Genomic DNA, 23,970 nt, shown 5'->3' with positions numbered 1-23,970 from the left:
AAAAGCAAGTGGGTCCCTGCCCCAACGAGCTTACCAACAAAATAGAGAGACAAGGGTTAGGCAAGAAGTGATATTAAAGCCGTTTTGCTTCCCGTATGTGTATATATATAGCTATACCAGCAGTGCTGCTCTCTCACTCAGCAGTGAGGTTGAGCTGCCTACTGTTGAGATAAAAATGTGTATATCAAAATAGTCTTAAGACATCAAGATAGCTATGAGCATTTAATTTGCTGTTGTCCAGGAATGCTGTGAGAAGCCAACCTCAGATCAGCAATGGGGTGTCCAGGGAGGTTACAGTGTGTGGCCAGAGGCTTGCATGTCTTCCTGCAGCTGGTAACAGAGCTGTGTTCAGTCATTTTGTCACACAGAGATCACCCAGTCTTTCCCATGTAGACAGCAGAGGCACACTGTCAGCAAGCGATGGCATGTATGGTGGAGCTGCAGTTTCACTTGTCTTCCGATTAACACAGATAACTACATCTCTCACATTATGAAGGGTCAGGCTTGGCTATGGCGAGCTGAAGTGACTTGCCCAGGGCCATACAGTGGATCAGTAGCAGAGCTGGAAGTAAACTCTAGCTGCCCTGACCCAGGCCTAGCCTCTGTCTGTGCCTTATCCATCTGGCTACTCCTGCCTGTCAAGCAGAATTAGGAAGGAAATATATTTTCCTAATTTTTTTTGAAGCCCTTATTGACAAGATGACATTTCTGACCACTTCTTGGCTTTTTTCTTTTTATAAGAATCTCATAATTTGACAGAGTTTTCACAAAAATACTGAAAGTGCTGGCTGATGGGATTCCTTCCTCCAACCTTGCTGTTTGGGCTTCATTAGGCCCTATTCCCCAGAGAGGCAAAGAAATGAGAAATAGGTTTAGGTTTTGAAAAGGGGGAAAAATACACTTGAAGGGCTAGATTGTGGCCTGCTGTATCTGCATTGAATGCACTGGACTTACAGTGGACTTCATGTCACCCTTCAACAGATGTTAAGTCGCAGGCCTTGCCGACTTGTCTAAGAACTGCCCTGCTGTGCTCACCGAGTCCTTCATCTGTGTCCCCGAATGCCTGCCCGGGATAATACTGTATGAAAATCTCATGATGAAAGAGTAGCTACCACCTACTAATGAAAACAAAGGTGCTGGGCAAAGCCATAGCGCACTCAGCTGATTACATCTCCTCTGTGCCAAATCGTTCATTGATCTGCTAACACCTACTCATAACCTTTTTCTCTTTTGAAAGTGCATTTCATAAAACCTCAGGACATCCTGTACCCTGAGGCAAGAAGCACAGTAGTTGTTGCGCCTGCTGGAATTAAGCCACCCCAGGAAAGACTGCTTGTCCCTGGGCCAATATCGATACTGCTGATATGGAGGAACCCCAAGATGAGATGCTGGAGTACTGGATGCAGAAGAGACACAAGCTTCACAGGCCAGATGGCAAGCAGATCTCTCAGACTGTGGGATTTGCTTACTGCCAAGGTTTTGTGCTCCTGAACAGCTCAGGACTTTTGCCCTTTTGGCTGGGGAAAGGGGTCACAGGGCTCCTGTGCGATTGGATTCACACAGCAGGGTAGTATTCTGAGATGTGCTTAGTGGACTCGATGCCTCCTGATCACATTAAGAGTTGAGGACAGTCAGCAAGTTAGGCCAACACGACTCCTTGCTTCCAAAGATACTTTCCAGAATTTAAAGACACTCCCTTCATGTAAGTTAAATTGTAATGAATGCAGGCAAGTTAATGCTATAGCTCCTTAGCCGCTAGAGAGCAGCAGAATCCTACTGGTAGGGAATCCCTTTGCAGCTGTATCCCATTACTACCATATGCCTGGTAGGGAATCTCAGAGAGAGAGAAGGGGAGAGGGGTCAGTGCATGTGGGCAAAGGGCTCTTAGGTTGTCCACCCAAAAACCTGATGGCAGATGGTGTGGGTTGAGGAGGAGAGGATGCACTTACAGCTAGGTAAACTGGGAGAAGAGAGGTGTAAAGGGAACTGTTTGTGAAGTGGAGCTGGGTTGGAACCACAGAGTTTGCTCGCGTCCTGATCTGAGCTTTCCAGATGCCGGCTGTATCTTTATTAACATCTTGTGGTGTGGTAGTGCCCGAGGGCTTTATTTATGGACCAAGACAAACAATCCCTGCTCCAAGGAGCTTATATCAGCACAGCTAGCAAAGTAATGCTCTGTCCCCTCTGTCACGTCTCCCCTGTCCATGGTAGACCATGTTGCAGGCTTGGGGATCACGCTGACCGTGTGATTTTGCATGCTGAATACAATCCCTGAGAAAGGGCAAGGGAATTCTGCCAATAGGTATAAACGTGGTCATAAAAATGACCCGCGGTGATTACAAATTGCTCCCCAGGATGTGTGGGTCAGACTTGGTGCATTCATCATGGTACTAGAGGCATGCAGGATTTTGAAGTCCTTCTACTTCAGAGTTAAATAATTCCTATATTTCTTCTTCATGAAGGGCCAGGTTAGTGTGTGGTGATTGGCATGACATTTACCAGGAATCCCAAAAAGCCCACGCAAGCTGCTTTATTAAAGCAGCCTTTTAAGGCACAACTGAAGCAGATTTTTTCCTGATGCGGGGCCCCCTAGGTAGAGTTCAGACCTGCGAGGGAGAAGAAATAACCCAATGCAATACGTAACATTGCCAGCTAAGAATTAGAGCCAGGGAAATAATGCAAAACAAAGCAAGCCTGGTAAAAGTTGTTAGGATTTTTAAATGCACTAGCTGTGATTAGACCTCACATGCCCTGTGTTAATTTTTCACAGAGAATACTCGTGGCAAGTTAACTTCCAAGTCCGATGTGCAAATGTTTGCTGAAATGGGTGTTTAAATTGGCAACCCCTTCTACTCGCTTAGATGCTTCAGACTCAATCAGGGAAGAGAAACAATATCATATGGCTTATCTGACATATCATGAAGTATGTTAGCTTGATTGCTGTCACAGTTGCTCCTGCTGGTTGAGGAATGTGTTGTTTTCAGCCCCGCTGGCTCAGAGGCCTCTGGCCTATTTCAACTTTCATCTGAGGATCTCAGTGCAACTTATATAAGCAAGCCTTAACTAAGCTCTTCCACCTACTGCAAAGTAGGCAAGTGCCAACATCCCCTTCTATAGGTGGGGAAAGAGATGTGAAAGCTGAGATGTGAAATGACTTTCTCCCAGGGGAGCCGTGGGATAAGAGCCTGGGAGCCCTGACACCCTTCTTTAGACCCTTCTTTAGACCCCGTTTCAGTGTCTCCCAGGCAATTGCAAAACAGAAAGTGTTTTCAGATCGTTCTGCTCACCGAAGACATTTTATATTGCTTTGCAATCCTGTGGGTGCTGTTGAGGAAACATTTGCATGGTATAAAATATGATATACGGGAAAGATAAAAACCGATTAGCAGAAGGCAAATCCAATACACTTGTTGAACAAAATTGCAATGTGCTGAAGTGTGAAATATGATTTTCCAACGCTGCTTAAGAGTCAAGAGAGCCGAAGAAATGTCACCAGCCTGTCTGCGCCACTGCTTTTGTAAAGAAAGGCAAACAAAAGCAAGCGAGAGTACGGGAATGTTGGTTTTAGCAGTTATGATTGGCACTGGTGTGCTAGCCCGGGGGACAGATAAAACAGATAGAGCACAGCCCAGGCGCTGCTAGCACAAGCTTCCCCGCCGTGTGCCTCAGCCCTGACCACAATGGAGTGCCTCCATACAATCGTTGACCTTGCTTCGCTGAGCCTTTCCATGAGACCACGGGTGAGAGACATGGAGGGGGCTTCTGGGAAGTGGATTTTTGGCCACTGGAAAACGAAAGGAGACTGTAGCGTTCATCTGTTTCACAAAGACACCTATGGGCAACAAGGAGTAGCGGTTTCTAAGCACTATCAGTAAAGGGCCCATTACAATTCACTGATGTACCTGATCCCACTGAGTCTAGTCAAGCCATTAAGGGTGGGCGTTGCTAGCATCTGTCCTGAATACAGTATAGAGGTACTTTTAAATTGTTTTTCTCTTTCCTCTGCAGCCCCAGCAGAAAGGCAACTCAGTCTCTTTTTGCCTTAGCACACGGTACATCACTAGGGATTGCTAGTTTCAGCAAACAAGCTTTAAATGACAATGTCTTGACAAAGGATGATCTTGGAAAAATATGAGTATGTAGTAGGAAAGCCTTGTACAGCCGGTGCAAAGTATGCTTCATGGCTATGGTATGAGCTGTATTATACCCTTATTATAAACAACATGAACCTAGTGTGTCCTTTAAGTCCAACATGTGTCAAATACATTACATATACGCACACAACTTTTGTTTCCTACATGCAACATGAGTGCTTCACACACACATAGAGTATATACTATGTTCAGCATATATATATAAATATATATATATGCAACATGAATGCTTCACACACACATAGAGCATATACTATGTTCAGCATATATATATTATATATATATATATATATATATATATATATGCAACATGAGTGCTTCACACACATAGAGTATATACTATGTTCAGCATACACACACACACACACACGAGTGCTTCACGCACACACAGAGTATGTACTATGTTCTTGTTCAGCATATGTATGACATATACTCTAGTCATATGACAAGTACATTGTGCAGACAGACCATATACATGTACCAGTCCTCATATGCCGGGACACTGCATGTGTTCAGTGTATGTCGTATGCTATGTGCATCACCATTGCATTGCTGGCGTGCTCTGTTCTACATGCATGTATCCAACAGGTATGAGTTTCATAGCACAGACTTATTCCTTGAAGAGCACACAGACGTTTGGGCGTGTTAGATGCATGCAGTGGGGAAGTTTGTTATGGGTGTACATGCGGCATGTATGTGGACCATGCACTAGGGAAAGAGGCTCTCCTTGCTGCAGACATGTATTTCTGTAAGAGCAAGCGTAGGATCATAAGTGTGAATGACAAAAACCAACCAGAGCAGGTATTTTTCACTTGTCCATGAAGCATTTCCCAAATAGCCCCATTCCGAGGGAGATCATGAAGAGAAATGACACTTTTCCTCAGGCGTTTATCTAATTTAGGAAATAGGCTCTAACAGCCTTGCTGCTGAGGCTGTGGATAATGGAGAGATGATGGACAGGACCGGTATTTATGAAGCAATTTCTATACACTTATTCTAAATGAGTTTACCCCTTGTAGGAGAGAACCTTCTGTAGCTGTGGCTTCTGGGAGTTCAGAGCTTGTTTCAGAGGTTTCCACCCTCCCTTGGGCAGGGTGAAGCTGTGAGTAATAGTGCTCTTTCGGCAGTTTTTGTACCAGACTCAGCAATGCTCTGCTGGCCGCTTCTCGAGGAGGCGAAAGAGAGCATTTGGGGCAAGAGGGTTTGATGTTTTGGGGCATTGGCCAACTGCTAACTGATTAGGATGAGGAGGAAACCTTCACAGGGAAGCAGGGCAGGGAGGCGAAGGGCAGTGGGGAAGGAGGGAAGAGGGGAAGGCCATCCCAGAACTGCACTTGTAGTTTCCTGTGCTGCTTTCCGAAGCATGTGAGACTTGCCATGATGAAAGATGAGATGATGCTGGGCTAGGCAGAGCTCTGGCCTGCTGAAGTCTGGCAATTCCCATGTTCCTGCTTGAGCTGATTGGAAACCTGAAACTGTTCACGGAAATGTGTCGGGTCACAGAAACTTTCATCAGGAAGTGTGCTCAGGGCCAGGATGGGATTTCTGCCCAATACAACAGGGCGAGAGAGAGAACCCAAAGCCCCGATACTGCGTGTACATACAGCTTTACCAGGTGGGGTGAGTTTATTGTGCCTGAATGAGACCCCCAGTGTTTGAATAAAGTTAAGGGATGCAAAAACTGGTGAGGATAGCTATGAGCACAGGGCACAACTTTTCAGGTAACTGAGGGCAAAGCAGCCCCCGACGGTTTTGTCAGGACCCTTACAAATATGCCTTGGGATCCTTCCTGGAGCTGGTGTGTGTTTTTCTTCATGTGCAGAGCTGGCTTAAATGCAACAGACTTTACTGACCTGAGCTAGTGAAGCAGATATTCTGGCTGAATAGGAAAGAATGTGCTGTTCAAAGACCTTTTGTACTTGCAAGCCGGTTCCCCTGTGATTAATTGTATGTGCTGTGAGCTGTGACCCATTATGAAAGCGCTCTACAGGTAAAGGAGATCCAGAGAGAGTCGCTCCTGCTTATTGCATGCAATTGGTAAAAAACTAACACAAGTCCCTAAGGAAACTCACCGTGGGAAGGCAGCCTTGCCAGATTGCAGACGCATGCCATGAGGGATCTTAGGGCAAGGGATGCTTTATGTTATGTTTACAGGGTCTACAAAGGCCTGGCCTTTGCATGTAGTTTGTGGCACATTTCAGCTCTGTCCCGCCAGTGAAAGCCAGAGGAAATGGTGAACGTACCCATTTTGACCTGGGGCCCATCTGGTTTAGGTGGGAGAAGGGTTGGATCCCATGCATGTGAGATGCACCAAGAAGCATAGTTATGCCTAAGGCTGTACAAACACCCAGGCAGAAGTAGCCCAATTTGCAAGGTGCTCCAAAACTAAATCAGTCATGGAAAACAGCTTAGACTTGCATGGGGAGACTCTTAGGTGCCCAGGGCTTTGGGTTTGCTGTCATCTACATGATGGATTGCTATTAGAAAGTGATGAGATTACAGTGGTCACATGAACGAGACCAGGTGGCCTCATTTTTGTGCCTGATGACCTTTGAAATGCTCAACTATCCCATTTCATTTGGACAAAGCTTGTTCCAAAGAGCTTACCTTAAAAGGAACGGGTTATGTCACTACAACAACAAGACACAAAACCAAGAACAACATGAAGAATGTTCTGTTTGTATTGAATGATGAATGAAAACAGTCAGGGCATTTTTGATGTGTATAAAAGGACTTTGAGGTTGTTATGATGCACAAGGTCAAGAGTCAAATGTGTTCAGCTAATCATGATGTGCAAAAATCCTTCCCACAGCTTTTAAGACCTGTTTATTTTAGATAGAGGGCTACAAACATGCAAACTCCCGTTAGGTATCGCCGACTAGAGTAGGTTATAACACATCGCAGAAGAAAGCGTTGCTAGCATTCAGCTTGGTTTCACCACTTCATGGGCCAGCGATGGGAAAACCATGCAATAAGTGTTCCCTGAGTTTTATATTTTGGGATCAGTTTTAAGTCATTGGAAGAAAGATGTTTAAGCCCACGGTTGCCTGTTTCTGGCTTGTTTCTTTAGCACTTTCAGTGTTTGAGTTTTGGTGCTGGAAGTGGAATACTATTGACCTTGAACATGTACGCAAGTTCTGGGGTGTGGATATGAGCTTTCAGCCTGTGGCCCTGGTTTCAGAATCACCTGGCCTTGTGCAGTACATCGAATGCCCGTATCCTGTGCACATTTACGCCCCCTGGAAGCGTCATACTTCTGTTCCAGTTCTAAGGCCAATGCCTATCTGACCTTGTACAGTGCAGACACTTGTATTTTGCTTTCAAGCTAGACACGTGCTGAGTTATGTGTTTCTGAGAGACAGTATAACAGAGCTGTGTCAGAGAATAACGACTAATTAATTTGCAAGGCATTCGTGGGACATAATGCTGGAGGCACTGATCATATACCTCAATGCTGCGCTTAGATGACTGTCTGTGGCATCCTGAAATAAGGCATCATAACTTTATCTAATGAGGGCTGCTGCGGCAAAGTATCCCATTACTGACCTGATTGATTCTTATCGACTTATAAAACAGACCCATTGTAATCTTCAGCCAGACAAATGGCAGCTTATTTATGAGGTCCGAGTTGGGCAATTTGTAATGAAAGCTGCTTTCTTACTGGCTGGAGACATAACTGAATGTGCGTTTATTAACTTTGATCAGGGACTAGTGAAAACCCACCCTGCTGTCTGAACATGTGGCCGAGCCTACGTTTCTTATGACACTTACTGGTATTCCTTCCTTCCTTCGTGGTGTTGGCTCGGGATGAGATTTCACATCAGATTTAGCCCAATCCAGAGAGGTGCTACTTTTCTGAAGTTCTCATGCCCACTGCAAGTGCAAGATGTCTCAGGATCAGGCCATGTCAAAAGCAGTGGGATAAATGCCATCGCAAGCAAGACAGAGCGGGGATATGGGGCGGCAGATAGGTTTCCATCATGTTTTGTGACACACTAAGAATTTCAGCCTGTAACTGGTATTTCTCACCCCACGGCCTGTGAAGTTTGTGGAGTCTGTCGCTTAACACAGGCTCTGGGTTACGGAGAATAACACATGTGGGTGTCCGGTATCCTATAACCAAAATAAAACGGGCTCTGTGCTCAAGTGGGAGCAACTGTTGTTTGCTACTGAGTGCTTTAAAGGGGTAGAGCATATCTTTTTATGGGAACGAAAGCAAGCAAGAATGGACAGCTCATAACAACCCATCAATAATTGCTTACTTGCAATTATTACTTACAGTTATTACTTGCAATTATTGCTTAATTGCCTTTTTCGTTATAATCAGTCTAGCGTTTGGGTGCTTCATATTTATTAAGGAATTTCCCTTTCATCATCCTTCATATTTCACAGGGGAAGAGTTTTATGGCATGAGATAAGAATTGGACTTGTCCAGGGATTGTTTGCTAGATGAGGAAGGCTCCTGTGTCATTTAGAGGGCAGGAAGTAGCATTTTCACCTTTTTTTTCCCCCAAGCGAGGAAATTAAGGCACAGAAACAATTTGTGGCTTGCCCAAGGTGACCCTGGTTATCTGCTGCAGAATGGGGACCTGAACCTCCATCTCCTGAATCAGGACATGTGTCTGTGTGCACAGGAAATCAGATCCCAAATGCTAACTGCAGCTGAAAATAAAGGTGCTACTAGGTTCAGTAGATGGAAGGAGTTCAGAAGTTTCATTTTTAAAGGAGCATTTCAAGGCTGAAAGCTGTTGCTGGGCTTTTGTACAGAAGGAGGAGCCTAGCGGGATCCAGAAATGTGCAAACTATTTTTTGAATGAATTTTCTATTATTTTTTATTTCACATTCACAACAGTGCTGTGCAAGTCCATATCGAAAACCGTCCGGTGTGGGGTGGGAGGCCGAATTTTGGATTTCAAAATATGTTCTGGCAAGAATGAATTTTGAGGCAGGACAGCATTCCCAGGCGGGTGTGAAAACTGCAGGGTTTGAGGTGCGTGCGCAGGGGGGGACTGTTCAACAAGCTAAACTTTTTAGAAACTTGGTGGGGAGGTAAAAGCTGGGCTTGACCTGAAAACTAGGACTAGTCTCCTTGTCTTAACCAAACTATTTCCCAAAGCACGGGAAGAACAGACCTTCTGCACAGGAAAGGTTTGCTAAGCTTCTGAACTGGTTTGGGGAGTTCTGTGTATTTGCAAACTGAGTCTGAATCTGCAGACTATTTTTTCTTGTATTTTATGTCCGTGTCTTTCTGCTTTCCTCCCTTAGCAAGAATGTTTGTTTAGGAGAAGTGGAAGGCCTAGCCTGCACACACCGGCCAGGAGGACCTCAGTAAAATGCTTTCATCTTCCCTCTTTGCTTCTGTTACCCCAGTTTCTCTTAAGCATGTTGCAAACCCTGGAGTGTTTGAGCAGGAGTCAGGCCAAGAAATGGCTCAAACTTAGCCAAAGTGAATGCACTTGTCCCCAGTATTGATGCCGGTCTGCAGAAAAAAAAAATCCAGCCCCGTGTTCTCGTTGGTAGTTAAAGATCTCAGAGCTATGCTATACTGCTCTGCACTACACCAAACAGAAACAGTGAAACCTCTCTGGTATCAGGCAACACTCCCAACATAACCCATCGCTGACCAGGGAGCTAGCACTGCCAAGGCAGTCTCTTTAGGGAGCAATATTTTCGTGCCTTGTGTTTTGCACAGCAAGAATTTCAGCTTGTGGCTGGTACAAGTTCATGCCAGGGATGCAGCAGTTTGAGCTGTCTGTCTTGTTACGTAACCTCTACTTTTCAGCGAGCATCAAACAGGTGTCCGGTGTCGCCTGTCCAAAATAAAAATGACTGGGAATCTCTGAACATAAATAAGTGATGCTTAGCAATCAGTGAACAGCTTAGCGTTAAAGGGATAGTCCCTATATAGTCCACCGGTCATAGCTCCCTGGCAAGGAGATTTTCCTGGCCTGACGGGGGGAGAGTTGTGTTCAAGGAATCTTTGTCACACGGTGAAGGATCCGGTATCATGTTTAGAGGGATTTTGGGGGGGAGAGAACCGGGTGTTGGGCCAGGACAAATCTTGCTAGTCACCTGGAGAGAGCTGCAGGCTGATCTGAATCCTTGCGGTGAGGGGGCAGCTGCTTCTCTGCCTGTGCAGACATGTGAAGGGAGATTCTTCCTGCCCGAAGAAATAATAAGCAGCCATTTCCAGCTGATCACGTAATTGCCCTGAGCACTGGTAGCCCAAGTCTCTTGCTGATTAATTAGATAATGTTTGTGCAGTGTTTTGAAGGTGTAAAGTGCTCGGTACAATTTGTTGTTGAAGTGGGAAAGTATAAGAGGGGTAGAAATGAAGCAGTTTCCACCCCTGGGATTTCTTGACCCGGGCTTCCTGTCCCGAAGGCAATACCCAGAGAAGAGACCCTTGTACATCTCTCAGGAGATTCCCGAGGGAATCTGACCTACTGGTACGTACAGCACAAAACCTGTTAACGATGGCTGCCAAACAGCACGCTCATTTGCACACTGCCGTACATAAGAAGTAGGCACAGAGGGCTCTGGAGCTTAGGCCAAAAGCAAAATTTGGGGAATAAAATTCTTATGCATGTCCCTCCACCCACCCCAGTTCTTTGCTGAATTAAGCCCTATGAAATAAGACAATACAGACTAAAGCTGAGCTGCAGGCCTCACTTGTATACAGCACCCTTGGGTTTGTATTGCAAGCTTTGGGTTTCAAGATATGTTAGTAGGCTGTTCAGGATGAATTTTCTGTGAGTTTCAACAGGTGACCAAGAGCACATGACACAGGTGGCTACTGAATGCAAGGTGACTTTCAGGGAGTTATTACAGCAGGTCACTGCACTTCTTGGGTAGCTCTAGGTTCAGGTTTCTCTGTTTTCCCAAAAGAAAAAGTGAAGGTATCAGTTAATCTGTGTAAGAAGCTGTAGTGCGTGGCTGCTTGTGCCAGGAAGGAAACAACAAACCTTTTATTCTCTTGTTTACTCTGTAAGCCCAGTGTTTTTCTTATTTGAAATAGCTGGTTTTATGATATTTTTTGAGATGTGTGTGTTTATTGAAGGCCTTTTGAGTGTGTGGGTGTGAGTGTGTGTGTAAGCTAGATCCCTTGGTTAAATACAGAATTCACATAAACTCCTAGTCAACCTCTCAACCATCAGAAGGAGCAATGACTAAAGGAAGACTCTGTATTGTAAGAAAGTAATGTCAAGGTACCAGCCCATAGGTTGGAAAGGCTTTTTAGCACCAGCAAACGTCTTTTTTCCCCTTCCCCTGCTTCCCACACTCCCACTAACACACATCTTCCTCTTACAAGTGTTTGCACTCACTGTTCCCATGAATGGTCTCACTTGCTGCATCCTAACAGATTCAAGCAAACCCCAACTTGTAAAATCCAGATGCAGAAATCAAAGATCTTCGCCTGCCAGATCCAGGCCTGGGTGTCTCCAGGCCCGCGGTTTCCTACCCTACTGATATGAATGCAGTCCGTATTCCAGTCCAGTGACATGTTTTTGGTGTCAACGTTGCCTAAGTGAAACATTTACTTTATTTGAAACCACAATTATTTTAAAATCCGCTGTGCTTGAATTTTTCAAAAATGTGTAAGAAAGCTCCAGAGAAACCAGCTGTCTCATTCTGGCCTGGATGTGGCACTTGACCTGGAATGAACATTTTCAACTTTTCACTTCTCTGAAAACACCGACAAACGCTTTGTTGTAGGTTGAACCCAAAAGTGATGATTTTATTATTTGGTTTGTTGGAACTGCTCACACCTCCGCGGTGTGAATCCCAGCCACGCCCACAGCTGAGTCTACCGAGTGTACGGTTTTCACGTGACGCCGCGGCTTAGCGCCGCCTTGCTCAAAACCCTTTGGCAAAACCCCGACGAGCTGAATGGGGAACTGGGCTGCCACGGTGCATCCTGGTCTCATTGCTGACGTTTTGTGAAGCTCTCCCATCTGCCCATCTCTCCCCCAGGTGCGTTACCCTCGGTAGAGACCTCGCTCGCCGCTCAGTGTCTTAGGGCTTGCTCTCGCTGTTAGGCCTGTCCTGCGTGTCTGATTGTCTCTGTGTGGTGTCTTTGTTGGTTCCAAAACCTGAGACCACGTGTGTCATTTTGGAAGCAGCCTCTCTTTTGTCAGCTCTCCCTGACACACAGCCCCAGCTAAACAAGCCGGCCAGCCCCCAGGTTTAGTGCCACCTCCCTTCTGCCCGTGCTTTTGAAAGAGGCAAGCATAAGCACCTTGATCACACAATAAGGCTGGCACTCCTGGCCGGCTCCTTCCCCTCCCTCTGCCGGGTAGGACATCCAAGCAGGAAGGTGGGACGTGGGGGAGCCCGGCCAATCAGCTTGTATGAAAAGTTATTTTCCTCTCTTTATCCATTTTCACGAGCCTGATTTGCAGCCGCGGTCTAGTCGGTAATACAGACCCCGTCCCTTGGGACCGGGAGCGCGGTTACATTTGCAGCAGCTGCCTGTGCATGTCTGATCGGCTACAGAAAGCGAACACCTTCCTCCTCCTCCGCCTCTGCTGCGGACTCCTGATTTTATCTACTGTCATTGCTTCCTCCCTCTCTTTCTCTCTCTCTGACCTCCTCACAGCTCCACGCCGCTCCCCGCTTGCTCGGTCTCTCCAGAAGATGCACAGCTGAGTTTTCCACCCCAGCTCCAGGAGACTTTTCACTGAGGCAACCTGAGGCACAGAGGAGAGAAAGCACTGGCAGTGGAATGAAAAAAGCCAAACGCGAGCCCAGCCGTCGCCAGCAACCCCCGCTCTGACGCTAAGCTTGCTGCCCTGAGAGACCAGGCAGGGGAGAGAAGTTGTTTCTCAGAGAGGAAGGGGCCAGGGAAACAAAAGAAAAACTCGAAACTAGCTTTGCTCGTGGCATGCCCAGGGCCTGAATCCCCTGCCCGTTAAATGAAAGCACTTGAGGAATCGAGTTTTCTGACTTGAGGGAAAAGGAAACATGCTGAGCTGGGTGAGGGAGGAGAGGGGCAAGCTTTAGTTGTGTGGTGTGGTTTGCACTAAGGTCAGACAGAGCCAGCCTGGGGGTGGGAGCGGAAGGAGAAAGGGGATCTAATGCCAGCTGCCAATATGACAGAGACCCTCCAGCTCCCGGCACTGCAAGTCCCAGAGCAGCAGGTGGTGGAGTGCGGCCGCGCCTGGTCCAGCTCGTCCACCCCCACCCTGCGCCGGAGGCGCCTCAAGATGAGGCGGATGAAGAACGTGCAGGAGCAGAGCCTGGAGGCTGGCAGGTATCAGGATTCGCCCTCCCCCAGCAAAGAGTTTCTGCAGCTTCCCTCCATCGAAATCACCCCCTCGAGCGACGAGGACACCCCCTGGTCCAACTGCTCGACGCCCAGCGCCTCCCCACGGCGCAAGCGCTTCTTGCTCCGGAAGTGGCTGCGCGTAAGAGAGAAGAAGGAAACCAGTGAGAGCAGGTAGGTCACTGGCCAAACCTCCTTCCTCCCCCACAGCCAAGAAGAGTCTGCCAAGGACAAGGCGGCGAGGCCCACGCGGAGCTGTAGGGCGGGCCCACCGCGTGCCAGGGCTTTGTCTGCATCTGGTGACTGGGCTGCGTGGAGTGGTTCATTAAATGGTTGATGCCTCCATGCTAAGAAGCGCGGTCCATTGGCTCCAAGAGTAGACTCTTGCTTTGAGATCCAGAGGTCTTGGGGTCCATCTTGTTTCACGACTAGTCCCGTACTGGTCATCAACTTAATGCTAGTGAAAAGAGCGGGGATCGGTGGCTGTCGAGACTGAAGTCCTGCTTGTGTCCATAAGAGGTGGCAATAACAGGGTGATTTTCCAGACTGTCTTTCTTTGTGCCTGAGGCCTGGCCTCTTGGAGAGGGTGAGCGGCTTCTCTAGTAGGATTGCCAAGGCAGGTTCACGTAACGCAGGACTCTCTCCTTTGGGAACTGGAGGTAGCTGAACTGGCTCAGACGGTGAGGAGGGTGGAGCAGGAGGTGTATTGGCCTCGGGGCTAATGCACAGGATTAAACACTGGGACATCACTTAGTTTCTCTTTGTGCTTTGGTCCCTTAATTTGAAGAATGAAGGTAAACCCTAATTAGTCACAAAGAACTCTTGGGGCTTGTCTGCCCTACAGGAAAGTTAGTGCCCAGTCAATTAGGGTGTGAATTTACGTGCACTATCTGTTCCCCTGTAGTGTGTTTTTGTACGGCATAAGGTAGTGCCACATGGAGCATCCCTCAGCTACCGATGCGCTAATCGGTCCTGGCGCAACACAGCAGCAGGTTGATGCAGCTGTACTGCTTCCGGTTCCAGAGCCGACACACAGAGCTAGCTCAGGGTATGGTACTGCCTTATGTCACACAGACAAACCCTTAGGCAACGCTAGGTGGAAGGTAGTATATACCATTTTCACACCACATCCACCTCTCAGGTGTGCACAGCCCTTCCACGCCCCCTGTGTGTCCCCACGGAGGGCTAGCACGGTGTAGCTGGGATGCTGTCTACCCACACCCTGCCTAACTGCGCACTGACCTCCACACGCAGGCAAGCCTTGAGCCTCGCCTCTCGTATGTACTACGGGAATGCAAATATTGCCAGACTGAATGGTGTCTCCTGATCTGGGGCTGATTCAAACTGCTGACAAAGAAATAACAGCTCTCCTTTGGGAAAACTTCCTCACCTGCTGTAACAGGCATGTGAACACCAGCCAACTAGGGGTGTCGGGTGATTTTTCTTTTGACTGTAGCACAAGGGTTGAAGTTGCTGTTGCTGTAAGGATTGGTAGCTTTATGAGGCTTTTGCCCACATGCATTTTTCCATTTATTACTTCGGGTTGCAGCCCAAAGAGATATTTTTTTTATCCCGGCTAAGAGGGGGTATCTGAACTCCATCACGGCCTCTTCTGTGCATCCAGGTGCATGGGATATTAGTTTCAGTAAAAAATAGCACCATCTCATTTAATACAGTAGCCCTGTACCTTAGGAAATGACTCAGGAAGGGGAAAGCTGGGAGAGGGTGTGAGGTTCTTCTATGCAATATGTGAGTGTTTTGCACATGAAATGAGGGTGGTGAGTTGTTTTTCACTGGAACTGTGAAAAAGGGGAAGTGACACGTCTGAGTACTGATAAGGACACTGGCTTCCAGCAGAAGCTGGCGCTTGGAGACTTAGCTCATAACCAGGCTGGGCATTAGCTCTGACACCCCCTAAACAGAAGTGGCCAAAGGTTTCTATCAAAGCAGGTGCTGATTAGAAAATAGCAGGGTTTTCTTTTTGACAAAATAGAATTTTTCCATAAAAAAGTGGCTCATTTTGTTCAAAAGCAAGAACCCCGCTACCCAATGGGTTTTCTTATTTTTCAATAAAACTCTGTAAACATTTTAAGAAAGTTAGTTCTTTTTATTTTAAGGTTTTTTTTTTTATTGGGTGGGTGGGAAAACAACTTTCTGAGCAGTTCTGTTGTTTGCCTCAGCTCTACAGGTGCATATTCCAAATAAACCCCCCCAAAAAAGAAGAACAAGCCCAGTAGAGCATAAGATGAGCCCTTCCTGCTCTACCCCTTCTTGGCAGGCTGTCCTGCTGGCAGCTGTGCAGTTCCAGTGGCCTGACAGAGTCGTTATAGCCATCGTGCCATCTCTTGGAGACTTTAAGCCCACCCCAGTCTTTTTGCAGCTCTTCACCGAGGTTCACTTTTCTTTTATGAACTCACAGGACAGCTTAGGAAGGATTCTGCAGGAAGGATGTTCTGCGGATGAATGCATTTTTCTAAGCGTTTTAGGAATGACCTCACAATGGCTTCCCTTGCAGAAAGTAATCATCCTGGGAAAACATCCCCTGGCACTGTAAATGGTCATTTTCACATAGCTATCATACATCAAGTGATGGTTTAGGCTACAGGTAGAGACAGCCTAGAAAACATAGGAAGAGTAATGTGCAGTTGTGTGTCTGATTACAGAGTTTAGATCTGAAGTTGAGTTGGTGGCTTTTTCAGCTGCAGAGCTTTAGTTTGGGCCTCTATGGGGGAGAGGGAGAGTAGAAAGAGAAAGATTGTATTAGGGGGAGAATGAATTGTGCAATGTGCGTGTGACATTTCCATGGTAGTGCTGATATAACTTTCTGCACATTCGCCCTCCTGTGCATATTTCTTCACTATCCTTGACTATGTTTTTGAAATAGTGACTGGAAAAAAGCTAAAGGAGTTCCCAGATTAAGTGGCATTAGCATACCACGGCCAGCATGGCACCTCCTCGTCTCATACGTTACAGGCTCCACATCTACCTTTATGCAATGGAAAATATATCAAGTTTTTCCAATGGGGAAATCAAGTTTTTCCTTTTCAGCCCGGAGGAAAACAACATCTAAATTATTCTCCTGCCCTTTTCTGCTTAGTGTGCAAGCTCAGAGAAAGCAGAGGGTGGAGTTTTAGAGGTCAGCAGGAAGAGGAGAAACACAGAGGCCATTGCTGGGAGTTGGTCCTGGAGTACCTGGGGGAGTTAGTGAAGGCTGCTCCCCAGGATAGCACCGCTGTGTGATGCACCTGCCTGCGGCATGTACTGTATTCTTGGAGGAGCAATGGGAGAGGGCTGGCTACCTCAGAAACAATCTTCATCCTCATCCATCCTCTTCCAGTTAACTGTACCTCCAGAGGCCACGTCTGCACTTTTGGGGGTACCAACTTCACAGCATGCCCTGCTCACCCTGCCCTGCTACTACTTGCACTTACAAAATGTAGAAGTTCAGTGAAAACTGTACTGGGGATGCCCACTTCCAGCCCCACACAAACCCACTTTCCCCAGCAGGTTTTAGAGCAGCTTCAAAAGGCAGACTCCAGTGTGGCTTCACCATCCTCTCTAGGTTTGGGGCAGGCGTTGCTGGGCACGCGCTCTTCTGGCAGTGGCAGCAGTGCAGCCTGGATGCACCCGGGGAGCACTGGCTCTTCCAGAATGGGATGTTTCCTGTCACTATTACGTGAAGATGCAGTTTTCCATGAGAGTCACATCACTTAATGCTTGGTTCATACATTTTAAGATCAGCAAAGACTATCAGGATCCTCTAATCTGATTCCTGAGTAACGGAGGCCAGATACTTTTTCAATCGTAATTGTTTTGTCAAGCCTGTATCTTGCAGCTGAACAGGAACATGGTTTTAGCCCATCTTGATTTAAAAACTTAACGTGAAAAAAACCCTCCCCCTACCTTGTTAAGTCATAATAGTGAACTGCCCTTGCTGTAAAACAGCTGTGCCTTGTTTCTTACCAGAACTTATGCAGCTTTTGCCAACTGAAAAGCTGTCACACTGCAGTGGCAAGTGCATTTTTAAGAATCTAGTAGACCTGACTGTCAGCTGAGCGTGCATCACACCAACAGACGTAATTTTCCAGACTTGGGTAGGGTTGGTTTCAACCTCAGAAATGTTGCCCAAGCACAAGAGCTCAAACCGCTCATTCTTTTTGAAGACCTATCTTTTCCTGAGTATGAATTGCCTGCCATTTCGCTCAAGCTCCTAGTTAGTTTGGTGATGGCACAATCATAAGAGACCAGGGCAGCCGAAGAGATGGTGAATTAAGAGTCTTGTTTGTACAAGACACTTGTGCCAGCTTAATATCCATATAGGTTAGGCATTAAAAAAACCCATAGTGAAAGTAAGTTTTTTGTTCTGTTTGTACAGCTCCCGGCACAAAGGGGTCCTGGTGCATGCTTGAAAATCTTACATGTGGTTGCACCACATAAATAATAAATAGAGGAACATCCTTCATCAGGCTGAGAAAACAGTTCCTAGCTTTCATCCCTCAGTGTGCCATGGTTGCTATTTCATCTTCAGAGTAAGAGGCCCATGGTATGGAAAAGCGAAGTATTATTACCAGGGCAGAAAGGTGGCAGCCATAACCACATCCCTCACAGGCAGACAAATGCAATCTGTTGTATGGGACTACGCCTGTGATGAACATGCATTATTTATGCAGCAAACCTGATAGCACGTCTCTCTTAATGTATTGTTTAGTTATTAAAAAGCATTTGCATAATTTCTGGAAGCATGTGCAAATTATTAGGAATACTGAAAAAAATGATGAACCAGGGCCTGTCCAAAATAAAGGGAAAACTTCTGCTCCTTCCTGCCTCTGTCAACCCCCTCCCACCCCTGCATAAATAACAAATGTGCCCTTTTACACACACAAGTATTGTCAAAAACAGAGAGTAAATAGCTGGTTACTGTGCTGGGCCTCAGGAATCAACAGACCTGAGCTCTGATATGAATACCTTATATGTGAGGTATGTAAATGATTAATGGATAAGGTACTAATTGATGGTACTTAACAGTCTCTAATGCATCCTCAATTCAGGAGGATTGATATACAGCAAGTGGTTGTTTGCAGGTGTCTACCCGCTTTTAGCGTTATAAGCTGAAGATGAAGGCCCACCAGTGAAAATTCACTGACCCCTGGACCCTTACATTTCTTAAGTAGCAAGAGCTGTATTGTATAGGTGATCCCTGCTGCCAAGACAGCGCAGGCTGGGGGGAGCAGGGTCTCTCTGCTAGCTAGATACAACCCTACATAGCAGCTTTTATAGATTCAGTCCATACACTTTGTGGCGCAAGGTGAAGCAGCTTTGCAACTCCAGTGCAATACCTGTTTTCCACACCATTGAGCTTCCGAGCGATGATCAGCTGTCAATGGAAAGCCAGAGAATGAATATTACACTAATTTTCACCTCCTTCCTACACCATGGAAAAATCTGGAGGTGGGGGGGAGACTGGTTTTATTGAGGAAAAGCTTTCATTAAAATCTGTGACTGCTTTTGCCTGTGTAAGGGCTGAGCCACAGGAGAGGAGGCAGGGAGGAAGTAAAGACTTGTATACCAAAGAGCTCCGTGGAAGGCAAATGCTTTTGTATTCTGACTGCCAGGGAAACTGTGGCTTTGTACGTCCGTGTAGTGAGATATAACGACTTCTGGAAACAACAGCCGAACGTGAGAAATGAAACTTAACTCCTAACGTAAATTTGGTCAGAAAAGAATCTGTAGAATAAAGCTTTGATCCATAGCAGGTTACCTTTGCGGTTCTGCATTTCTGAGAAGTGCCTAAATGAGCAATTCCTTGCAACTGGCAAGCTCACAAGTGCCTCTCACTTTAAATGAATATTTGCATTTCATGGTTAAGTCGCACAAAGTGCGGGGGTGGAAGCTTTCCATTGGAAGGGTGTACACGAGTTCGAAATGAGAAGGCACCTCTTCTTCTAAGCGCCTGGGCAAAGTGGGCACTTGTGCGTCTAGGGCAGCCCATGCGATTTTTTTTCAGGCTGGAATAGCCGTACGAGTTTTCTTTTCTTCGGTATCCTGTTTTTAGCAGTGTTCAGTCACTTGATGCTTCCGGAAGGGCAAACTTTAGGCATGAGTCACATCTTGCACGGTTTAATTTAGGTAGGATGTCTGCAGAAGCTGCTTTTTTATCACGTCCAACCACTTCATTGAATCCTGATGAGTGCATTCCTCCTGACTTGCCCCTTTTAGCTTTGTTATTAAGAAGTTCGGTTACTGCATAAAATCTGAATGGTGAGCGAATGCCATGCTGATTGGATTTGGGGATGAGCTAGAATAAGCCCTCTGAAGTATCACTGTTATCCAGACTTCCTTGTAGCTACAGACGACGGCTGGGGGTTTTCTTATAAGCAATCCTCCTTGCAAGCCTTTCTGTTCCTGGCTGGGATGGACAGATCATAAGCAAAACATTTCAGTGTTACAGTGACACTTCCCCACCTCACCTGCTCTTATTCTGGCTGAGTTGAAAGGAGAAGTGTGTAAGTGGCTGAGAAAATGAAAGCATAGGAGAGAGAGAGTAATTTTTAAATCTGAAAACAGTTTGGGTTAGGTGGTGTTTGACCTTTCAGTGAAGCTGGTTGAATATTTAATAAATAAGATAAGGCGTGCATATTTCTAATGAAAAGCATGATATGCGGTTCACTTCGATTCCTGCAATCCGATGATTTGTTGTACGTTAGCACTTGGATGAATGCCAGTGTTTCTGAGTCTCAACAGTTGTGGTTGTTTGGCAAGCATCTTACTATATTTATGCCATTATTTGTTGTTCCTTAGTTGAAATGTTTGTCTTCCCATATTCACAGGACTTAGGCTGGCCAGCCACATGACAAAAGAAAAGTGAAAGCAAGCAGTTTGCAAATAGCTAGAATCTGAGTGTTGCTCATCCCACCTAATCAGCAAATACTTACTGAAGGGACCGTCTACATCTTCTGCAGTGCAGAATCCTGAGCCCATAGCTGGCATTTTAACAATTCATCATCATCATTATGTTCATCATCATGATTGTCCTCAAGTTAGTTACGTTTTCATTATAAAGACATTTGCTGAACGTGTGGATGGAAGGGGCTGGGCTGACAGCTGTGCAGAGGGATGCTCTCTCTCTTTTTGGAAAAGGAATGCAATCTGATATTTCCCAATCCGTGCTGGGATCATCTGAGCCCAGCAGTCTTTCCTGCCCAAGTGCAGGGGGGCTGGCCCCGATGATCCCATGAGGTCCCTTTCAGCCCCCAACATCTATGAACCCTATGGGCAGAGGTTCCCAACCTTTCTGGGCTTGCGATCCCACATCTAGGGTGAGTTTAGCTCTTTTCTAACTATTTCTCTGGGTCTCATGACCCTGCTTGGGGACACAGCCCCTTCTTTGGGAATTGCTGTCTTTATATATAAGGAGAAAGCTCTTTCTGCCACTGATTCATGCCATCACCTCTGTGCTTAGAGTGGCCAGCAAGGTTACCAGTTGATGCTAACTGCACCGGTAGCTTTCATGATGTGAGCAGCTAGCCACTAGGGAATGGACTGATGCAGCTGTCAGAAACCTCTGTTATCACTAGTAACGGGATTTGTTTTTAAACATTCCTGTTTTGCTCATGTAGCAGGCTGAGGCGGTAGAACAAATGAGATCTTGGACAGGAAGTGCTTGTTCTAGTCTTAGAAATAGCTACACAAGCTGTAGCTAGTACAAGGTCTAAATTCAATGTTTCTTTTACACCCTGTCCTGTTACTCCTCTGCCTTCTGGCCAAAAAAATGTGCTTCAGGCAGGAGACACTATATGTAATTAGAGGTTTGTCGGGTCAGAAAACCTGATTTCACTTTGGGAGCTCTGGCAAGTCACTGAGCTGTCACTTTTTCATTTCTGAAGACGGATATCAGCAACTTGTGCCTACCTTGGGAAATCGCTGGCCAGAAAGGAGAGGGTGTTGCAAAGCCTTATACATCCCCATGGTAACATTTAGCTGCCTGCCCGCTATCGTGCATTATCACCATGGATCCTGGTTTTGTCTGATTTTTCTGGTTTAAAATAACCCCAAACCCACATTTTTCCTGTGATGAAAATGAAACACCACCAATATACATTTATATATATTGCATTTAAATCCCAGATTTCACTGAAGTCATTGAAATTAAGTCCTTTAAACTCCGCTTTTAAATTGGGGGACAAGTGTGGATTTGGGGGTCACTTTTTTTAAACTGAAAATCTGGAGTTGTATTAAAATCGGAGAGAACCAGGGATCCCTGCTTATCCCAGTGCAGCCGTGTGGCTCACTGGATGTGAATCTTCCTTTTTCTTGTAAGAAAGTGTTATGTTAACTTGCTGATTTTTGCCACGAGGGTTCCTATTTCCCCTGAGAATTTTGCAGCTGCACGCTGCAGGAAAGCCGGGCCTTCAGGTGCTTCCCCCTTCCTTTGCTGCCTGACTGCCCCAGGGTTATCAAGGGAAAACCCTTCTTGCTGAGTGAGGCGATTGCAGGTGCACTTCGGGCTCTCATCCTCCTTTGGAATTTAGGCCAGTGAGTTGTGCTTATTTCCCCCCCACAGTGACAGTTTTCTGACCATCCTGAACGGGGTCTTCCTTTTATGATTCATACTTCTGATGGCAGGAGTTTCAATTTGCCCAGACTGATGAATTATTCATGGTATTTTGGGACTGGGGCGGGGTTCTTTCGGCCGAAGGGGATCTCATGGCACAATTCTGGGAATGATCAGCAGAGCTCTCAGGGTCAAGACCAACACAGAGATTGTTTTCGGACCAGCTGTTACATCTCCTCGAAGGGAAAGGCTCCCGCAAAGTCACTGTCAGAGAAATGCCCAGGGCTTCCAATGTTGTGTGAGATTAGCAGGCAGAGTGCTGCCATCCAGATCATCAGAGCTGGACAGCGATTGTCAGTGCAACATTTTACAGGAGAAATACTTTTTTGGCAAAATGGATTTTGTCCATCTGAATTTTGTGTTTCCATTAGAAAAAAAGTTGGGCTTTTACCAACATCTGCACAAAATTGAAGAAAGCTATTCACAACAATTACAACATTTTCCTTTTTGACAGACAGGGATTTGTGTGTGTGTGTGTGTGTGTGTGTGTGTGTGTGTGTGTGTGTGTGTGTGTGTGATATCTTTTATTGGACCAACTGCATGCTTGGGATATGAGCTTTTTTCTTGTGAAAATGTTATTTTCTTTTGAAAATGTTTTCCTGGCAAGTTCGACAGTAATCATGATTATTAGTAGTAAATGAGTTTGTTCCTATATTTTTGGTAGTGGTGCTCAAGATAGGCTAATTATTTTGGATTTTAAGTAGGGGCAGTCGCTGTCCTGTTGAACTCAGAATCCAAAAACAGAACAAAAATCCTGGAGTGGGTTGAATGGCAGAAACAGATAAATAAAATGACAATTATAACTCTGAATGGAAACAATGGGATGCCAATTCAAATTCACTGAGTCATGGGATTGCGTTATCTATTACGTGCACCTCCCTATTAGTGTAGCAGTTAGGTGTAGGCAAAACATCTCTCATAAGCATTTTCTTTCTGAAATCATTACCAAAGTTGTGTCATTTATAGGAGAGATGTGTTTGACTATTGAGCAAATGCTCCTCTGTTAAAAAAGTTTGTTATGTGGGTAGGCAGTCAGACCCAAACCATCTAATGGGAGGAAAAATTAAACCACCTGAATGCTAAATATTAGATGGACTTAGAAGCTAGAAGCATCTCTCTATGAAACTCTTTGGTAACTAGTTCTGGAAAACAGTGAGGTTTGCTATAATCCCGTGTTTTGTGAATCATTTACTAGCCAGTCTCATTAATAGATTATATCTTCTTCAGTATTGCCGTTTCTTCCTTCATGATTATCCATCTACCATAGGGAAGCACCCTCTGAATAAAAGCCTTTGAGTTTACATCAAGAATATTCAGTAAGAATATGATACATTCTCTTGCTTCTCCACATTGGTTGAAAATCACATCTAGGGTTGAAGGGAAAGTAATTTTGTATCTGGATAATTTATCAGACACTGTTATGCACAGATCTGCAAGCCAGAAAATCCCACAGAAGTTATGTGATCTGTTTATCGTTAGCTGTGAAAAATGTTTGTTTATTTGTAACCGAATCACCATAAGAAATTGCACTTTCTATAAACTCCATCCATCCTGCGTGCCTACTAGGTGTTGTTTAAAAAAATGAAATAATACATAGATCATGCAAGAATAATGTAGGTATGTCTATGTTTAAATGCTTCAGTGTAGTGGAAGGGTGTATTCTGAAGCAATTCATTTTTCAGAAGAAAATTGTTGAAGTAACATATACATATATATACACATATACGTATACATACATATATATATACACACACACACTTATACATATATATACATATACATCTTGCCATGCATATCCAAACCTCTCTCTCTCTCTCTCTCTATATATATAAAATCATGTTGCAAATATATGTATATATAGGGAGTGAGAGAGACACAGAGAGAGAGAGAGAGAGAGAGCGGGATTTGGATATGCATGGCAAAATGTTCTTTGACCAGTA

The 23,970-nt window shown here is 45.6% G+C and overlaps 1 protein-coding gene across 3 annotated transcripts in view; it reads left to right on the top strand.

Annotated features, from left to right (window-relative positions):
- Positions 1-23,970, top strand: part of GRAMD1B (GRAM domain containing 1B) — a 180,088-nt gene that overhangs the window by 37,275 nt on the left and 118,843 nt on the right. Inside the window, exon 2 of one of the 3 annotated variants that reach the window (XM_090026803.1) lies at positions 12,754-13,593. The exons of 1 other annotated variant lie outside the window; for it this stretch is intronic. In XM_090026803.1, coding sequence (XP_089882929.1) covers positions 13,232-13,593 — 362 coding nt within the window. In that variant the 5' untranslated portion in view covers positions 12,754-13,231. Of the gene's footprint in view, positions 1-11,819; positions 13,594-23,970 lie in introns of those variants that run through there. One more of the 3 variants, XM_090026804.1, reaches the window with a different exon arrangement.

The sequence above is a fragment of the Crocodylus siamensis genome, chromosome 14, assembly GCF_052110815.1.
Source record: "Crocodylus siamensis isolate JL-2025a chromosome 14, ASM5211081v1, whole genome shotgun sequence".
NCBI lineage: Eukaryota > Metazoa > Chordata > Crocodylia > Crocodylidae > Crocodylus > Crocodylus siamensis.
The sequence above is the reverse complement of the archived record's forward strand: the minus strand, read 5'-3'. Positions and strand labels throughout refer to the sequence as shown.